The sequence below is a fragment of the Danio rerio genome, chromosome 6, assembly GCF_052040795.2.
Source record: "Danio rerio strain M-AB ecotype USA chromosome 6, GRCz13ab, whole genome shotgun sequence".
Classification (NCBI taxonomy): Eukaryota; Metazoa; Chordata; class Actinopteri; order Cypriniformes; family Danionidae; genus Danio; species Danio rerio.
This window is the reverse complement of record NC_141026.1, coordinates 39,823,118-39,844,307: the sequence shown is the minus strand read 5'-3', so window position 1 is coordinate 39,844,307 and position 21,190 is coordinate 39,823,118. Positions and strand designations below refer to the sequence as shown.

General features: G+C 35.1%; 3 protein-coding genes across 7 annotated transcripts in view; all 3 read right to left on the bottom strand.

Moving 5' to 3' along the window:
* Positions 1 to 8,839, bottom strand: part of cyfip1 (cytoplasmic FMR1 interacting protein 1) — a 75,284-nt gene extending 66,445 nt beyond the window's left edge. The window contains 1 exon segment of the mRNA NM_212759.1: positions 8,754 to 8,839. The gene's annotated coding sequence lies outside the window, so the exon portion shown is untranslated.
* LOC147836428 (uncharacterized) overlaps positions 1 to 21,190 on the bottom strand; it is a 719,152-nt gene that overhangs the window by 396,634 nt on the left and 301,328 nt on the right. The gene's annotated exons all lie outside the window — the stretch shown is intronic.
* The window catches only part of tubgcp5 (tubulin gamma complex component 5), a 28,247-nt gene continuing 19,153 nt past the window's right edge, over positions 12,097 to 21,190 (bottom strand). For 2 of the 5 annotated variants that reach the window (NM_001018141.2, NM_001441969.1), the window contains 8 exons: positions 20,495 to 20,677; positions 20,323 to 20,407; positions 19,307 to 19,427; positions 17,858 to 18,009; positions 16,060 to 16,185; positions 15,787 to 15,875; positions 15,543 to 15,643; positions 12,097 to 12,653 (listed from right to left, as the gene is read on the bottom strand). In NM_001018141.2, coding sequence (NP_001018151.2) covers positions 12,607 to 12,653; positions 15,543 to 15,643; positions 15,787 to 15,875; positions 16,060 to 16,185; positions 17,858 to 18,009; positions 19,307 to 19,427; positions 20,323 to 20,407; positions 20,495 to 20,677 — 904 coding nt within the window. In that variant the 3' untranslated portion in view covers positions 12,097 to 12,606. Of the gene's footprint in view, positions 12,654 to 15,542; positions 15,644 to 15,786; positions 15,876 to 16,059; positions 16,186 to 17,857; positions 18,010 to 19,306; positions 19,428 to 19,606; positions 19,743 to 20,322; positions 20,408 to 20,494; positions 20,678 to 21,190 lie in introns of all 5 variants that reach the window. The other 3 variants (XM_087255603.1, XM_087255604.1, NR_199866.1) reach the window with 2 other exon arrangements.

Here is a 21,190-nt window from a genome sequence, read left to right as displayed (position 1 = left end):
TCAAATCTGATCTTTAGTTTTTATTGGATTGGAGTCAGGTGTATTACAAAGTATTACTTTGCAAAGTGTACTGTAAATTATTATGTTCATAAATCATATGAACATTTTCATACCAGTCAATTCTATTACTGAAATTCATTTTAAAATTGAATATAAATTTAAACACATTTACACAAGTAAATAAATAGACTAGATTTCTCTGCACACAGATTCCACATAGGCCTACACATAATTTAATTTGTAAACTATTAAATTTGTTTTCCTTGCATATATGGATTTCTTTGGTTGTTATACATCTGGGGAAAAAAAGACAGCAGCACTTTTAGCTAAATGTTTTCAGCGAAAAATGATGACATGTTTTTTAATTATTATTATTAAAGATAAATAAAGCTAGAACATGAGAATGAGGTATGTATTTACATCAACACAAACATCTTGTAGTAGCACACCGGTTTAAGAGTAAATCTTTGTGATTGCAACCTCAAAATGCAATAAATATGATTTATATTTTTGCCAACATTAAGCCCTATTTGTAATCAAACCTAAACAGAAACCTGTATTTCTCAATAATCTGGCCTCCGACAATGAACTGAGATCAGTGCAAAAAAAAAAAAGAGTGACTCAGAAGTGACATCACAGGATTACCACACCCTCTCATGAGCTGAGACAGTGTGAAAGAATTTACAGTATGAATGTGCGCTCGAACAGCAGCTGGCATTACTTCATGAGGCACTACAACAACATCAACTTCTAGCCTTTTTGAATGGTCAAGATAAATATTCATACCATGCTCATCCATGCAACCAAACTGGACAAAATAATTCACCTTAAACAGCACACTTATTGCCGTAGGTTTAAAACACCAGAAAACCATACAGGTTAGTAAAAAAAAGTCAAAAAGGAAGTGGGTAAGAGACTGTGGACAACAAGAAAAGACAGTTTCATGCAGTGGTTTTAACTTGCAAAGCTGAACACGTACAGTAGCTGTTGAATTAATCCGGTTCACTAAAGGTTTGAATGGTTATAATACAATTTAGATGGATTGGGAATAAATCACAATGCATACGTTCAGGTTTCTTTCAAAAATCTTGAAGTGTTTTGTTTTTAAATCGCTTTAAAATAAAAGGGAAGTAGTCTCAAGAAAGCTGAACATTGTTCCTCTTTGCTATTAGAGCTGTGAAGACTTCTTAGACGACATGTCTTAAGAAAAACACATGCTGACATGCAATGAGAAATCTTTTCTGATTACTCTCTGGCAGTAACCCCGATCATTAGGCAAAATAGTGGTCTAGTCATAGAGAATGATGTGTTTCGACCACTCCAGTTAAACGCAATGCAGTGTCGTTAAGAGAGACCACAATCATTTCACATGCTTTTACAAGCCTCGTCACGTCCTTGAAGTTCTACACATGCCTGATTATTTTCAGTGGGGCAGGTCACCATCAAGCACTGCCATACAGATGCACTTTTACAGGAAGTGTTTTTGCTAGATTGAGATTAAAGATCACAAACTGTTAGCAATTATAGTGATGCAAAGTGTTTCTCACTAGATGTGATGCACATTTCACAATTTTTGATTCACTTTAAACGAACCAAAGAATCGATTTAAACGAGAATCAGACTACACTGGTAGTAGGGCAGCACGGTATATCATTTCAGCATCTACATTAGAATGTGAGCAACCGCAACACATCACAGGATATGCGATGTTGAGTTGGGATTATAATTGATTACAATCAGCAGAGTTTAATTACAATGGAGTAAAAGTTTATCTGCATGCATTTTCTGAGATCCAGTATAGTTCACATAAAAAAATTACTTTACTTTCCATTTTATTTTCACTCTTCACTTGTTTAATATGTTTATGAGTTTCTTTTTTACGTTAAACACAAAAAAAGATATTTTTAATAACTCATAAATGATTGAAACAAGTGAAGGTTGAATAAAGTGGGTTAAATTTCATTTTAGGGTAAACAATCTCTTTAAGGCCTGTGACGGTGTGAACATTTCAACCGATTAAAACATCTGGCCACCACAAATTATAATGAATAATTATAATGAATAATAAAGATTACATTATTTATAATAAAGATGTTGAGTGCTCAATATCTGTAGTCGAATACTGTTGGACTCTCCAGAAAACTATATTTCACGTTTATTTCTGCTATATTGTATTTATCTATGCTTGTAAGGTATTTGTTTATATTATTCGAGATTCACCCCCCTACCAAATCATCCTAATCCATCTAAAGTGAAGAATTCTTTCAAAATAAAGCTGCATTTACATTACAATGTACATCGCGGAAATACAATATATCGCAATGTCAGATTTTACAATAGACTAATTTCAAATAGAATTTTCCAATAATGTGCAGCCCTAACTGGTTGTGCTGCACATTTCTGATTCACTTTAGAGATTTACACGAACCTCATGAATAAGATTGTGTCGGTCAGCTGGGTTGTATGCTTTTGATTTTCTATAATGCACTGCCTCCCCCCAAAATCCCTTCAGATTAACTAGTAAAATGTTTGTATTTGCATGCTGCCTGTTGTTATGTTGCAGTAAGCTGTCTTTTAGTCTCACCACACTCAATTCTTAAAGCAAGATTTGGCAAAAATATTTTTTCTTGTTAGTGCTGTAACAGCTGTAAAGAAAACCAGACTTGATGGTCACTACACAAGCCTGTTTAAGACTGCTTAATCTACTCAATTATAGTTACACTGGACTAGGGCTGCACAGTACTGAAAAAATATGCAATTTGGTTGTAGAGTATCGCCATAACAATATATTTTTTTACAATTTAGTGGTAGTATGGAGAGACCCCCAATGACTGTAAAGCTCTTTGGGTGTATGGTCATACACAATAAATGTGCTATAAAAAAGCACATTACTTATAACATTTTCTTCACTTGCTGTTTTTAAATGATGTAATAAAAATTGAGATTAACAGGTAAATGATATTTTATAGATCTAATTCAGACTGTCAGTGTGCAAACATTTAGTCCTTAAATCCTTATGCATCTTGTTTTAACTCCCGCCATTAGTATTTATTGTCAGCTTTAGGTTCACCTTTGGGCTGCTCCAACTAATAGCAAAGCAACTGGGGAGGTAGGGATAAAGGTAGTAAGGCCCCATCTGATTTGGTTAAGTTCAGATAAACAAAAAATGCATAAAATAAATGTGGTTTATCACACATCTGTGAACATATATTGCATGTAACATTATCACAATTACAATAATTTTGAGATACAACAGGGAAAATAAGTATTGAATCGTCAAGTTTTTTACTGGGAATAATATTTCTAAAAGAGCTGATGACATGAGATTGAGCCAGATGTTGATAAAAAACAGCTTTTCCACAGACTTTAACAGAGTTTAAAAATCAGATTAAATCTAATCGAATCTGATCTTTAATTGGTATTTTCTATTGGATTCAAGTCAGGTGATTAACTGGGCCATTCTACATCTTGATTTTCTTTCTCTGAAAGCATTTGAGAGTTTCCTTGGTTGTGTTTTGGATCATTGTCTTGCTGAAGAATCCACCCTGCATGGTGTCGTCGTGATCATCATCCTCATAATGTAGATGTTAGACTGAAGCAGCTAATATTAATTTACACTGACGAAGGGCAGAGAGGGTTGCTGAATAACTACTGAGAGATTTCAGCTGCTGTCTGGGCTTTCACTGCCCTTCTACACCTCACTTTCTTCATGTGTTCAATACATTTTTCCCTATGTCTTCCCTTTTTATGATGCACAACTTAATTTGCAAAACTAATAAGATTTGTTTTCTTTGCATATGGATTTCTTTATTTTACATTAAAATCTGGGCAAGATGTCAAGTCAGCTGCACCTTTAGAAATATGTTTTCTGAGAAAAATGGTGACGTGTTCAACACTTATTTTTCCTGCTGTATATTGTGCAGCCCTACACTGGATATTGAAAATCAATGTGTCTAGATGTTGGACTGTCTCCTGTACTTAAGGCATTGTGCAGATAATAAGAGATGTTAAAACATGAAAAGCAAGCAAAGACACTTAAGCTGCAGTTTTAAGTCAAACAGACCAATAAAAGTTCTGGTCAGAGTTTCTAAAATATCAAAAACATCACAATCACAATGAAGTTAACAATGCTCTTCAGCACATCACCCCTATGCTCCAGTCAGTACAGTGACTCTTTTATACACACCTAGAAGAAGAGTTTAACTTGTGCTGCTGATGGATATGAATTGGTCATGCCAAAACATGACCTAAGCTCCAGCTGCATGATAAAGGTGTTTTTGCACGATGTGCAACACTCTGCAGATTCAACACCTGCTACACACGTGTCTTCCTCCTTGAAATTCTCATATCTTCACACATGCTTTTTTCCACTCATTGGCAGCAGAGGTGGTGGCACACACACACTAATATTCCACAGCATCATTATGCACTGGTGTGCTGTCGCAACAAAAATGCAAACAGCTTTAACAAATGCAACTTTTGCAACATACTCTAAACATACTTGAGAAATGCACACATAAGCCAAATCATATATGTATAGGACAAAAACATTAGCAAGTGTTTACAAATAAACTTGTGATTTCTTACTAACTAAAGCATGACTGGATCTTTCAACACTTTTTTTTATGCTTTAACACTTTTTTATGCTTATGAGAAAGTCTATTTCCATAATCAGACCAGTGTGCACAGTATATTATAAACTAAAGGTGTCAACACTGAACCATTGCTACAGTTTCACAATTAGAAAAGAAACGGGGATTAAACAAAAATAGCAACTAAATACTGAAGACAGCAAAAAACAACAGACATTTTGACAAACGCTTAAGTAAGGAGATTAAAACATGTTCATAACATTACTAAAGAGCACAAACACATTTTGACAGTGAAAATATTTAGAGATGAAGGGTGCAGAAATTGGACCAAGATGAGTCTGCGTGTGTGTGTACTTTTTTTATATCCTGGTGGGGACTTAAACCTGAATGCATACAGAAAGTTGGGTTATGGCGCTGTTGTTTTGCTTTTCCTGTAAGGTAACTACTGAATATATGAGAGTCCCCTCCGGGATACAGCAACAAATCTGTGTTTGTGTCTGTGTACTGGTTTTCACACATACCATCACATGGAGAATACTTTAAAAACTTGTTCATTTAGCTGTGTGAATACATTAACAGTCTATTATATATAATATAAATATATAAAGTTATTTATATATATATATATATATATATATATATATATATATATATATATATATATATATATATATATATATGTATATATATATATAAAGTTAATAAATAAAAACATATACCTTAGGAATGGTATGGTTATAAATTTTGATGGTTTTAAAACCTTGACTTTTCCAAACCACAGTAAACCCTTAAAAATGGTTATGGTCCCATGCCTAGCTGACGCTTGTTTTTTATTTTTAAATAACTGAAGAAATTTGAAGCTGTTTTGTTAGCATACCCCAGAATAGCAAAAAATAAATAAAAAATAAAAATTATAAGTATTAGTTCAGCCATGTTTAGGGTCTAGAGCCATTTTATTGGCGTTGCTTAAAAAATGTAAAAATAAACCTAGGCACCAATTCATTTTCTAAACATTTATTCAAAACTACCCATTTTGCAGAAAAAGTGTTTAAAGAATTTAGTGAAGAAAAAGCGAATACCTTTCTGTTCCACAGTCAAGAAGTCAAGATCCAAAAAAATTAATTTTTGCCCAAAGGCTAGTGTTTTCTTCCCGGCGTAACCCACGGCGCAGGCAACGCGCGTGGCTGTGCATTTATACTTCTGCGCGCTGTCTCTGTTGGTCTGCATTAACACTTCCGAAACGCTAGTTGGCAGTGAGGTGTAAATGTTTCTCTGTGTCGAGTTTCTTCGCTGCTGTTTTGCTTTTCCTGAACACTTCCGGGATGTATAAGTGGCTCAAACTCGCTCATTTTGAGGCAGCAACCGGCGTACGTGCAGTAACTTTAACTATGAGGTAAACAAAACAAAACTTTCCATCCGGAGCACCTTCACGGGACACTTGTAAATGGGTTCGCGCCATTCGCGCGGCTCTTGGTCCCACCCTGACTCGTCAGCGCTACCAAGCAGACCAATCACAGAGCTTGCGCTACGCGTTGTTGCGATGTGTAGTTACATTTTTTGAGAGGTGCACGTCAGTGACGGCGATGGCCACGGCAAAGGGCTATGCGTTAGCGCCGTAGCATACGCCGGTGTTTGACACAGAAGTATAAATCAGCCTTAAGGGTGTACTCACACTATGCTATCCAAACCATACCCAGGCTTGTTTCCCGGGTTGTTTGACAAGTGTGAGTGCTCCGAATCAGGTTCAGGCAAGAATCAGTTGGCCGGCACTGGTGCAGTTGGAAGTGCCAAAGCATGGTTCAGTTAGGTTTTAGCATGGTATGCTTGTAGTGTGACTGCAAAGCCTGCATGAGCCCAAATCTGAAGACCTGACGTCACTTTTAAGGGACTGTTTCATATGAATTTATTAATCATTCTTACTTTTTAATGAACGAGAACTGTCATGGTTTATTATAGATGCATACCCCTCACTGCAAGTCAGTTGCCACCTTCAGCAAACCTGCAGTGCGATGACTATGATTGAATTGATGAGCGTCAAAAGTGATGGATCTGTTTGGCAAAATATTTGACTGCGTGCCACTGCGTACCAACTGATATAGCTAAAGCAATGTCCACTGTGCTGAGCAAGAGAGCTTCTCTTTTGTTAAAATGGGCAGTCGCATTATCGATGATGTGAGCGTGCTCAGGTTCGGAATGTAAAGATGCAGTGTGAGTGCAGACTGTTGAGGGAGAGGGGAGGGGGGACAATGGCACTTCGGCACGGTTCAAGGAAACTGTACCTAATGCGAGTATACCCTAAAAACGGATGAACTGTGGTTCATTGTAAGTTACTGACAGCACATAAAATGGTTGAATTTGTTCTCAACAATCTGCTGGATCATAAAACCAACTCGGGCTACCACAGAGGAACAAATGACTTCCTAAAAGCATCATTATCTTCATCTCAAAAGGGTGTGGGCTGATGAACCTCCAGCCTGAACTTTCAACAATCCCACTGACCTCCAGCCAGTGAAGACATTTCCTTTCTTTAGCTGTCTTCAATACATTCAGAGCAGAAAAGAGCTGGATTTACAGACTATGTGAGAGGAATGACACTAAAGAGTTAGTTTACAGACATAGACTAAGCCTAAGCTCTAACTCTAAAGGGATTTTCAGTGGAGAAGCACCCCGGACAGAGCGGTTTAATCCACGTTTGGTCTTAATCTTCACCTAGGAAACAAACCAGCAGGGTTTCAGAAGACAAGCTGAAAGTTTACAGTGCTTTAAGTTGATTGCTATGATTAGAAGTTGCTTAACCAGCATGAAACCCAATGCAAATCTTTCCTTAAAGGCATAGTGCAGCCAAAAATGAGCATTTACTATTCATTTACTCATGTTTTTGCTTGTGTGTCGTTATGTGAATGAAGGTCACACCACAGACTGTTATGAATAACTAAAATAAAGAATAAAAATAAATAAAAAAGTTATTAAAATATCAGATGGCGTATGAGGGACAATTGTAATCATTTCTCAAGATTTGGGTGACCGATTCCTTTAAATGTTGCTTAAATAACTGAGTTAAAATTGGTTTTATTTTCGCACATTGGTTCATTTTTGAACAGTGACAACTTGTGACAGGGTCTCTATATTGTTTACCACAGTACTTTAAATATTCGGTCTGAAATTTCATGTAAATATGACCAAAACAACATTAGCACTATTTAATTGACTGTGAACAATGCTGTACTCTGATAGTCATTGGCTGGTAATATGATTTCACTGTTTTGTATTTGCAAACAATACTTTTCTGACATTATATTGAGGAGAAAGGCCAAGTGTGCGAACAAAAAAAAAACAACTTTACCCCAGTGCTAAACAAACCATTGTCATACTGATGATCTAGTGCATGTTGTCTATAGATGATTTGTATTTTCAACAATTTCTTCCAAATGTTTTATCTAGAATAATCTTTTTACTAATTTAAACAACATGTGCCAACAATGTTTCTAAAAGAGTTTTGAATAATTAATTATTATTTTCATATCTAACAACTGTCTCAAAACAGATACGTTTTATCCAATTTTAAAAATCTGTTGGGGATATTTGGATTCTGAAGCAAGTCTAGATAGATAGATAGATAGATAGATAGATAGATAGATAGATAGATAGATAGATAGATAGATAGATGACATTACAAAAAGATAAAATAAAACAAAAATTAAAATTGGAACGAAAACCCTACTCAAATTTGCAAAAACACCTCAAAATAAATACAAAACTGTTCTGTTCCATAACAGAGAAAAGTTGTTTGGACAAAGCTGAAAGTTACAGCATACTATGAACAACAAGAAACTATGAATCTTTTAAGCAAATTAGATTTCTTAAAAGATTTGTAATGCGTCGATAACTTTTAATGGGAGTGTTTCGCTAGTGGCGTCGCGTTTTAAACGCGCAGCGGCGTGAACAGGCCCACCTCACCCGACCTGAAACTTCAAACAACTCAAAGGAATTTAACACGACAAGACTTTCCATTCCCTCATGCACACACCGAAAAACACAACTTGTAAAACAGCAAAACTACGCGAACGCTAACTATTCAGCGAAGTAAATAACCAGAGAGCAAGCGTTAGGAAAAAAGACAACACCCAGAATGAAAGTAAGTCAAAGCTCCGCTCTACTCACCCGTACTTGGGTTTTCCAGGAAAAAAACTATCCGCTTCGACTGTTCATTCATGCATTTTCTGGTGGGGTTTCCAGTCGTGAGGCGGCTGAGAGAGTGAAGTCCACTGGTGAAAGTGTTTTCGGTGGTAATGAGCGGCTGTTTGGAGAGGTTTGAGGGAGTTTGCGGAGGAATCCTGCTCGCGGTGAATGTTGTCGCAGGCGCAGCTCGGGCTGGAAGTTCCTGTTGCGCTCGACAGGGACATTCAACAGGAAACTCCAGCGCCGCGCTACCGCACACCGCCGGCAGGGGACGTTCAGGATCAGAGGCGTTCAGAAACAAGTAGCATACTGTAGTCACACTGTAGGTAGTAGGCTGTGTTAGGTAAATTACTGATTACCACTGAAAAACTGTAATCTGATTATATTACTAATTACTTCAAGTAAAAAGTAATCAGATTACTGTTTACTTTGAAGTTACTTTTAAAATATACATATAAAAATACAAAATAAACTGCAGCTCTTTCTGTAATTCAATATTCACTGAAAAAAATAATACAATGGGTTGATCACAGCAGCTTAACCTATTTAAAAGACTTAAAGAGTTCACCCAAAACTTAAAATTCTCTTTTTATTCACTATTTTTCAATCCTGTTTGTCTTTTATTTATTAATTTATTTAACACAAAAGACATGAAGACAACCTGTAACCACTGACATCCAAATCACTGCAGTGTTTGGGCATTCCACGCTTTTCCTCAAATTCAGAAGATACCTTCACTCCCGATCCTGCACAAAACTCCTATTTAGCCTGTTTTGGGTGTAGCATGTTTTTGGGCGCCGGTGTCCTCCTTGGTGACGAGTATTGTCATAGAATGCTTTCTATTCAAGTGCTTTAAACAAGTTACTGGTCGAGTTAAAATCAAAGTTCTTTAGAGGCTGGAAATAATCTGCATTTCACAGTCATATTTTTGTTTTTAAACTGAATGAAATCAAAGTAGTGTTTGTATTTCCACTTAAAGCAAATATTCTCATCAGCAACCATTCTAACTCGCGTTCTCCAGCAATTTAAAAGCAAATCCTCATTAACTTACGTTGCAGTGCAAAACGTGATTTAAAAGAAGCATTGTTTTCTTCTAAAAACTATATTTGTAATGTAAGTAACGTAATTACATTGACTTAAGTAATTGTAATCAAATTACACACATTTAAAATGTAATAAATTACACTGCGTTCCCCAAAATGTAATTAGAATACAGTAACGCGCTACTGTGGAACACGTTACATTTTAAACAATATTATTATAAAAATATTTTAGTAGAGGCTGCGTCATATTTGCAAATACATACATACCTACTGTATTATTTGCTTTTATCTTATCAATATTTTTTCTTCATTTTACATACGTCCGTACATATTTGTTTTCCAATTTTGTGTATTTATTTCCTGTAAGAAATGCATTCTGATTTTTTTTTCTCTCTTCACAATATAAATTCAGATATAAAATTTATAATTTTTTTGTAAACCGTAACCTTAATTTGATGGATCAGAAACATATATAATGCTTTAAAAGTAAAAAAAAATAATAATAATAAAAATAAAATAAAAACTAGGGCAAACATCATGAGAGTGTACTGAATTTTAAGTACATTTTCATCCGTGACATGGAATTTTGTGCTATTACGAATCAATTTTTTATTTTAAATACTTTCGAACATATTTTTCCATTTTGTGTATTTATTTCCTGTAAGAAATGCCAGTTACATTCAGAATAGATTTTAAAGTATTATTACTGGTCTATAAATCACTAAATGGCCAAGGACCTCAATACATTACAGATATGCTCACTGAATACAAACCTAACAGATCACTCAGATCTTTAGGATCATATAAACTAGAAGTTCCAAGAGTTCAGTCAAAGCAGGGTGAATCGGCTTTTAGCCACTATGCCCCCCGCTGCTGGAATCAGCTTCCAGAAATGATCAGATGTGCTCCAACATTAGGCACATTCAAATCAAGACTAAAAACACATCTGTTTAGCTGTGCCTTTACTGAATGAGCACTGTGCTGCGTCCGACAGATCGCAATATTATGTTTTTCGTTTTCTTTTTCATTCTTTTATAACCTATTAACTCATTTTAATTTGTTTTTATCTGTTTTTAATAATTTTTATTGTCTGCATTTTATGTTCCTAAACTTGTCTTTTGTATTCCTGTTTATGTAAAGCACTTTGAATTGCCACTGTGTATGAAATGTGCTATATAAATAAACTTGCCTTGCCTTGCCTTGCCTTGCCTAAGAAATGCACTCTAAATTTTATTTTATTCTCTCTTCAGAATGTAAATTCAGATAACAAATTCATCATTTCATATATAATTCTGAAAAAAGATTGATCTTTTATAGTGTCGATTGATCTCGAAACCAAATATCCTAATTTTATATATTAGAATATAACTATAAATAATACAGTGCTTAGCATATATAAGCAGACCCCTCACAAATCTCTCTTTTAAATTCATATATGTTTAATAGGAATTTCTACAATATTATTTGTGTGCTTATACATTAGATTAGTACTGAAGCCAAATCTGTTGCTTATCTAACAAAATAACTTCCGATAATGATCTAATAACTATACACCCAAATTTATGTTATAGAAAAATATTAAATACAAATTTTAGAAAGAGGAAAAATCAAGATTTTTTTTAAATAAATTGTGTTGGTTGTATATATATGTATATATATATATATATATATATATATATATATATATATATATATATATATATATATATATATATATATATATATATATATATATATACTTTTTACAATATTTTGCTTGAATTTAATTGCATTATCTTTCAATTGCTAGATATGTTTGGAGAATAAGATATTATTTTAATAAATATATCTGTTTAATAAATCTGTTTTGTTTAAATGCACCAAAATACATTGCCTATATTCACTGAGAAATGGATCAAAATATTCATTTTCAAAATGTGGTGTACTCCATTATGCTGAGCACTGTACATTTGTATATTTAAATCAACTGATAGTCAATTTAAAAAAAAGAAAAAAAAAGGAAAATTGAAAAGTTTTTATAACTTAATAAAACTCTATGAACTATTAATTTGAAATTGAACTTTGTGACAACATAAGTTTTCCAATTTCATGAATTTTTGCTGAAAAAAAGTAATATTAATTTAGGTCAAATTTAACATTTTAAAATAAAAGTGTTTTATAGTGTAACTTTAAAGAACATAAGTTTGTTTATATAATGTAACCAATGTTTTCAACATGTTGTTATGTTTCCTTACTGAAAAAAAGTTAAAAAGTCTAAGGAAAATCATGAGTTTGAAACACAATTAATTATTAAAGTCATGAAAATTATTTTAATATGCAGTAGCCCATTCATCACAATGAAAAATGACTTTACGCAACCACAACATATATAAATATAAGCTTGAACTGCATACAAATGTAGTCTACAATTTTGGATTTTAGCTTATGTTATGTACACTACTTAAATTCGAGCGTGCCTATTGCATGTTATATACATAATTGGGATTACTGGCATGTGCGCTTCATATATCCGCTACACGTACAGGACACTTAATATTCACATCTGACACTTTCACCTGTAACACTGAGTATCTTGATGCAGCAACTGTTTTATAGACAAAGTAGACGACGAAACACAAGATTCACTGTTCACACAAACAAAGTGCTACTTCTGTACCAGTGGAGTGCTATTGTGATTTTGCGTCAGACGTCTGGCAGAAATGAAGAGAAACAGTACAGTAGCCTTCATGCAGCAGTACAATAAATAATCTGTCTTGTGTTCGCTGCTCTGGATTGACAGCATGTTCGATCGGTTAACACTGTTCAAATCCAGCCATTAGTGACATCGCCAAGGACTCCACTGTAAAATAATAAAGAAACAGGTATGGTAAAACAACATAATTCTGGTCTGTAAAAGCATTTCATTCCATTATAAATTTTTAATTTATATGAATTGTTATATATACAGTTGAAGTCAAAATTATTATTAGCCCCCAACCCCCCCGGTATATTTTCCCAAATTCTGTTTAACGGAAAGAAGATTTCTAAACAGTAGTTTTAATAGCTCATTTCTAATAACTGATTTCTTTTATCTTTGCCATGATGACAGTATATAATATTTTACTACATATTTTTCAAGATACTAGTATTCAGCTTAAAGGGCAATTTAAAAGCTTAACTTGGTTAATTAGGGTAATTAGGCAAGTAGTTGTATAATGATGGTTTGTACTGTAGACTGTAAAAAATGTATATGTTGCTTACGGGGGAATAATATTGATCTTAAAATTATTTTAGCCGAAGTAAAACAGATAAGATTTTCTTCAGAAGAAAAAATATTATAGAAAATACAATGAAAAATGCCTTGCTCTGTTAAACATCATTTGGGAAATACACTCACTGGCCACTTTATTAGGTAAACTGCCCAACTGTTTGTTAACACAAATTTCTAATCAGCCAATCACAGGGTAGCAACTCAATGCATTTAGGCATGTAGACATGGTCAAGACAGTACAAGACTGGGCATCAAAAGGGGTGAAGAAAGGTGATTTAAGTGACTTTAATGGTGGCATGGTTGTTTGTGCCAGAGGGGCTGGTCTGAGTATTTCAAAAACTGCTGATCTACTGGGATTTTCACACACAACCATCTCTAGGGTTTACAGAGAATGATCCGAAAGAGAGAAAATATCCAGTGAGAGGCAGTTCTGTGGGTGCAAATGCCTTGTTGATGCTGGAGGTCAGAGGAGAATGGCCAGACTGGTTCGAGCTGATAGAAAGGCAACAGTAACTTAAATAAACACTCGTTACAACTGAGGTATGCAGAAGAGCATCTCTAAACGCACAACACATCCAACTTTGAGACGGATGGGCTACAGCAGCAGAAGACCCCACCAGGTGGCACTCCTGTCAGCTAAGAACAGAAAACAGGCTACAATTCGCACAGGCTCACCAAAATAGGACAATAGAAAATTGGAAAAACGCTGCCTGATCTGATGAGTCTCGATTTCTGCTGCGACATTCGGATGATTGGGTCAGAATTTGAAGTCAACAACATGAAAGCATGGATCCATCCTGCCTATCATCGGTTCTGGCTGGTGGTGGTGGTGTAATGGTGTGAGGGATATTTTCTTGGCAATTGAGCATTGTGTCAATGCCACAGCCCACCCGAGTATTGTTGCTGACCATGTTCATCCCTTTATGACCACAGTGTACCCATATTCTGATGGCTACTTCCTGCAGGATAACACGCCATGTCATAAAGCGTGAATTATCTCAGACTGGTTTCTAAAAAATGACAATGTAATGTGTATTTATATAGTGCAATAATTGTGTATGGCCATACACCTAAAGTGCTTCATAACCATGGTGGGGGGGTCTCTCCTCACCACCACCAGTGTGCATCATCCACTTGGATGATGCGATGGCTGCCACAGGACAACGGCGCCAGTGCGCTTGTCACACAACAACTGTAGGTGGAGTGGAGAGACAGTGATAGAGCCAATTCGGTGGATGGGAATGATTGAGAGGCCATGATCATAAGGGCCGATTGAGGGACTTTGGCCTGGACACAGGGGTTACACCCCTACTCTTTTTTTTTTTTAAGGAGAACTGCCATGGGATTTTTAATGACCACAGAGAGCCAGGACCATGGTTTAACGTCTTATCCAAAAGACAGAACTCACTGTACTCAAATGGCCTCCACAGTCACCAGATCTTAATCCAACAGCGCACCTTTGGGCTGCGGTGGAACAGGAGATTCGCATCGATTCTATTATGTCAATATGGACCAAAATCTCAGAAGAATATTTCCAGTACCTTGTTGAATTTATGCCACGAAGCATTAAGGCAGTTCTGAAGGCAAATGTGGGTCCAACCTGGTACTAGTAAGGTGTACCTAATAAAGTGGCCAGTAAGTGTATTAAAAAGATAATTTTGACTTAATTTCATTAACACATCTATGTAATAATTGTATATATTTGGTAATATTCAGCAAATACATACTGGGGGGGGTAAGGTTCTATATTTTCTTCAGTAATCAAGTGTCAGATTCAATTTAATTAACAAAAAGTGATTTTATATACATGAAGATATTAAATGCAACTTAAGTTTTTAAAGTTTTAATTACATTTGTGAAACTATCATTTCCAGTTAGAGTGAAATAATGTCCAAGTTAATATAAACATTTATATGCAAATGAACAATTGTCTGACCTGTACATAATTAAAAAAAAAGTGATTCTACAAAATTGTATTTTATTTGACATGATTAAAAAATAACTGCCACCAACTGGGTGAAACCTAGTAGTTCAAATGATATTGTCAAAGTATAAAGATTTCAAATGGTATATAAAATATTATTGTACAGAATGCTACTTCATGTTTATTCTGTAATTCAAGCTAAAAATATGTGTGAAGTCATTATTTATTTGCTCAGAATAATTAATCGAGACATTTTATGTCTTTATATCAATTCATTTTAACTTTTTAAAAACATTTAAAAGACATCTTTTTGCACAAGTTCTTAATTACCAGTAAGGTGAGCTGGTTTTTACAGTCGAGTAGTGTTTGTACATGGATTTTAACCTTTTTTCTTTTACTGTAAAGCACTTTGTGACTTCTTGTCTGGGAAATGTGCTAAAGAAATAGTACATTATACTTGATATTTAAAACCCACAAATTGATCCACAAACATTTAAACATGCTTTCTTTTCTTCACACTATTGTTTTAAAATGCACTGTAGTTTAGGACTTACGATGAGGAAATGAGCCTCTGCAAACAGCCTTGTTTAATATGGTCACCAGAAACATGTGACAGTTTTTAAAATCCGACTCCATTTTGTCAATCGACTCGATTCTGGGGAAAAGAAGAGAGACGTGAATATTGCAATCCACAGTCATGAGGAAAAAAAGAAAGCTAAAGAGAAGTGAAAGCTCATGGTCATCAAGCTGAAGTGAAAGCTGTGAGATAGGGATACATGTAAGATTTTTTTTACTTACTTCCAGGCCCCAAAACCAGCCTGCCATCTGTCAGAGAAGATGAGAACTAAATTCAGCACTTTCATGATGGCCTCCTTGACAAAACTGACCTGCAAAGACACAGTAACCCCAATTTGATGGATCAGAAATATTCCAAATATCTATACCGGTTTAAAAGATTAAGAAAACTAGGCCACCCATCAGAAGTACATTTTCAACCGTGACATGCAATTTTGTGCAATAATAAGTCAAATTTCGAGATTTTTTTTTTTTCAATGTCTAATTCCAGCGTACTTTCTCTCTGAGCAGACATCGGTCATGAATGGTGGACAAGTATCTGTAGTGGATTTTAATGAGCTGGTCCAGGTCTTTTGCCTCCTGTACTTGGTGTTGAAACTCTAGACCCGTACTATGCAATATCTGCGAATAAAATGAATCAAATAAAAACAGATGTTAGAAACACAGTCTGAACTCAACTACAAATAAAGCAAGCTTTCTGCACGTTTTATGTAGGAAAATTTAAGGCTTTGAATTATTTTAAGACCTTGTAAGCAAGCTTTAATAATACTTTGAAGGGAACACAATATGTCCAAATGTTCTCTAAATGTATAACAGTTTTATTAGCAAGAACATAAGAACTTTTATATTTTTTTATTTATTTTATAGCTTGAGATTTAAATAATTCCAAAACTAAAATAAACCTTCTGATCACACTGTAGAAAAAAAAAAAAAACGATGTTCTTCTTTAGTATTTTTGTCTAGTTTTTCCAATGTGAATGTCGATATACATTTACTTTAGAAGCAAAATGAGATTTAATAAGCTGCCTAATAGGTTTTCTATAAAAAGGAAGTTTCTTATTGGGTAGAAAAGTCTTTTTTGTAGTCCTTGTAGTTTTAAGTATAAATTCACTTTTGTTCAATTTATGGGATGATAATCGGTTTCAAGGTATACTCTAGAAATCACAATTTTAAAACCGCTAAAATGTTCTGTTATACCATTTCAAGGGTTATTTGTGTTTTTAATTTGTTTGTTATGTATTGTTCATGAAATCTGTGTTTTTAAAACTAATGAAGAGAGCAAATGTCAATGATTTATTTTAACAATTTAGCCTTACATGTTGACAGTTTCAAAATATTATAAATGTTTCACAAAAATAAAATTGTGTTCAATGGAAAAAAAAAAGTTTTAAAACATTTAAAAAGAACGTATTTTAGAGCAGTAATCACAATATTGTGATACCATGGTGCTTCTTTCCAAGGTTATCATACCATCAGAAACATATATCGACCCATGCCTAGTTTAATTTCATTATTTCTTCTTAAGTCAATGTATCCTAATAGTTTAGATGTTTATTTTGGAAAACAAAGATCCTTATGAAGATATTACTCAATTAGTTTAAAACTCAACGCTCTAAAATTATCTATAATAATGTTCAGTTTCTTACACAGATCAATGGTTTCATTTCATACGACCTCAAAATATCATCAAAAGCCATGGGTATTACTTTCGTGTTGCTTTTTAATAATACTCTAATAATTATAAAAAACATCGACTTGCATTTTGTGAATCACTGAAGACTACAGCTTCAGCTAAAACAAATCTTTGTTAAAGGGATAGTTCACGCGGAAAAAAATACTCATCATTTATTCTCCCTCATGTGTTTTTAAACCTTTATGAGTTTCTTACTTCTGCAGAACACAAAAGATATTTTGAAGAATGTTGGTCACTGATTTTACCATTGATTTACCATGGAAAAAAATAGTGTAAAGGTCAATGGGTATTAGATACCAGCATTCTTTAAAATATCTTCTTTTGTGTTCAACAGTAGAAACTCAATTAGGTTTATAACAAGTAAAGAGAGTAAATGATGACAGAATTTTCATTTTTGGGAAAACAATCTCTTTAATATTATATTAGATAAAAATAAAAAAATCAGCTACATCTTGAATGGCCTGAGAGAATGCAAAGTACCAGCAAATTCCCGTTTTTGAATGAACCATTTCTTTTAAAGCCTTAAATTGAAGAAGAACAAATGATGATAGAGCTGCAGAAACCCTGATAATGACTATTACCCATATATATTCGACCCACCCTTGTCATAATGTAATTGTGCAGGCTGTTGACAAAGTGCATGAGTTTGACCCTCAGGAGAAACATCCTGTGAATCTGCTGGTTTATGGACTCTTTGGCTGTGTTTTCCTCAGGCTGGCCTCCTTCTTTCCTCTTAGCAGCTACTGTCAAATCTGTAGGAAAACCCATTATTAATATCAGGTACGAACGAGTGAACCTGAGAATAGAGTGAATAAAGATAACTCTTTTGTCACTGTAAAAAAAACCTGGATTGTGGAACTAATATGATTTTCAACTAAAATGTGAAGCTGAATAATTATGATGTACACTCACCGGCCACTTTATTAGGTACAACCTACTAGTACCAGTTTGGACCCACTTTTGCCTTCAGAACTGCCTTGATCCTTAATAAAATAAATATTTCTCAGAGATTTTGGTCCATATTGACATGATAGCATCACGCAGTTGTTGCAGATTTGTCGCCTGCACATCCATGATGCGAATCTCTCATTCCACCATATCTCAAAGGTGCTCTATTAAAATTGAGATCTGGTGTCTGTGGAGGCCAATTGAGTACAGTGAACTCATTGTCATGTTCAAGAAATCAGTCTGAGATGATTCATACTTTATGACAGCATGTAATCCTGCTGGAAGTAGCCATCAGAAGAAAGGTACACTGTAGTCATAAAGGGATGAACATGGTCAGCAACAATACTCAGGTAGGCTGTGGCATTGACACAATGCTCAATTGGTACTAATTGGCCCAAAGTGTATCAGAAATCGAGACTCATCAGACCAGGTAACATTTTTCCAATCGTCTACTGTCCAATTTTAATGAGCCTGTGTGAATTGTAGCCTTAGTTTCTTGATCTTAGTTGACAGGAGTGGCACTCGATTTAATCTTTTGCTTTTGTAGCCCCTCCGCCTCAAGGTTTGACGTGTTGTGCGTTTAGAGATGCTCTTCTGCATACTTCAGTTGTAATTAGTGGTTGTTTGAGTTACTGTTGCCTTTCTATCCACCGGCTATTCTCCTCTGACAACAACAAGGCATTTGTGCCCACAGAACTGCTGCTCACTGGATATTTTCTCTCTTTCTGATCATACTCTGTAAACCCTAGAGATGGTTGTGTGTGAAAATCCCAGTAGATCAGCAGTGTCTGAAATACTCAGACCAGCCCCTCTGGCACCAACAGCCTTGGCATGTTCAAAGTCACTTAAATCACCTTTCTTCTCCATTCTGATGCTTTGTTTAACTGCAGCAGCTCGTCTCGACCATGTCTACAAGCCTTAATGCAATGAGTTGCTGCCATGAAATTGGCTGATTAGAAATGTGCGTTAACGAGCAGTCAAACAGGTGTACCTAATAAAGAGGCCGGTGAGTGTATATGGATATCTGTGCTAGCTATAATTTCTTCTCTTTTTATTACAAATAAAAGCAAAGAAAACTTGAGAAATGAAATCAAAACTCACCACTAAATCGTAATGTGTCCAGACTATACTTGGCCCATTTGATCTGAAGTAGCAACAGGAAGACTTGATTGTAGATTTTCTGACACTCTGAACTAATGACAATATCCACAGGCCATGGAACCTGGTGAGAGAAATTTAAAAAAAGTCAAACAATTAGATATAAAAATAATAATAAGTACAATCATCATAAAAATAAATACATTCAAGAGTCCTCAAAGCTAAATAATTTTCGAAATAAAAATATTTAAGGACAAGTATAATACTGGGATGGCACGGTGGCTTAGTGGTTAGCACTGTCACCTCACAACAAGAAGGTCACTGGTTTGAGTCCTGGCTGGGTCAGTTGGCATTTCTGTGTGGAGTTTGCATGTTCTTCCCATGTTCACTTAGGTTTCCTCTGGGTGCTCCGGTTTCCCCCACAGTCCAAAGACATGCACTATAGGTGAATTGAATAAACTAATCATCTTGAATAAACTTAGCCATAGTGTATGTGTGAATGAGTGTGCATTGGTGTTTCCCAGTGCTGGGTTGCAGCTGGAAAGGCATCCGCTGCCTAAAACATATGTTGAAATAGGTAGTGGTTTATTTGGCTGTGGCGACCTCTGAATTAGAGACCAAACCGAAGGAAAATGAATGAATGAAAGTTTAATATTTAAATAGTTTATTTATTACTCAGTTAAAATCAATTCAAGTTTATTTGTAAAGCTTTTCACAATTATTATAGTTCCAAAGCATTACAAAACATGTGTGATGTTACATAACAATTAAAATCAGAAAAATTAAGGTGTGAGTAGAATTAATCCGCAGTTAAACAATATAATGTACTCAAAAAAGTGATGAATATTTTCTATTTTTTTATGCATTTACTTATTGTTATCTGATTGAGTCTTTGCAACTTAAAGCGATTATAAGAAAGTGTTGTTTGCATATAGAGAGTAAATATGTGCTATTATTATTCTGAACGCAGATAAAGCAAAGTAATCTTTAAAGTGGATCTAAAATTTGTAGTTTGTAACCTTATAACTCAGCGTAAGACCATCAAGGTTATTCACTGGCTGCTTTTTCCTCGCAGGATCGATAGTTTCAAGAAAGATGGACAACCTAGAAATCACGAGAAAGAAACAAGCATGAACCACAGGATATGGAGTGGTAAGTTTCGGGGTTAAATGGTAAACCGCAGTGCAATACCGATGACTGTCCTCAGGATGGCGCTGTCCGACAGACTCCTGAAGCTGCACGTTGAGGAACGCCAGCTGCTGCCAGCTCTCCTTCTCCAGAACTTTGTCGAAAATGGCTGTGTAGAAATCATACATGGTATCCCCAGCCTCCAGCAGGAAGTAGTTTCTCATGGCCTGCAAGTACCCCAGTAGCCTTAGAGGACAAAAAAATATATCAAGTCAAAAATAAATAACCTTTAAAATGTTACCAGGAGATTTGTGCACAAAGGAAGCCTTGTTTCCAATTTTATTTACACTCCGTGATCTGTTTAGCCAAGAAAAGTTCAGATTCCTCCTGGTATTTGGTGCGTTTGAATGTGCGTCTTGTGACCACTTGTGTTTGGATTACATTGAGATCCTTCATTGTTTGCGCTCAATGCAATGCACGACTAATGTACTAGCTTTTAAAGCAAACAGGAAAGCCAACAAATGAAAAGGATGTGGATGGCAACTGCAAAAATTTGATTATAATCTGCTTTGATGTATCAGACAGTATCATGTATTGGTGCGCTTCTCATAACACGTTACATAATGACCATGCTGTATTAGGTCAGTAGGCGGATAATAGGTGGCCTTTTGTACTTGTTTGAACTAGTCTGACAAAATAAGAGTCTAAGTTAATGCTAATTGAATAATTTAAGATCTTAAGAGTTGGCTGAAAGTGGTC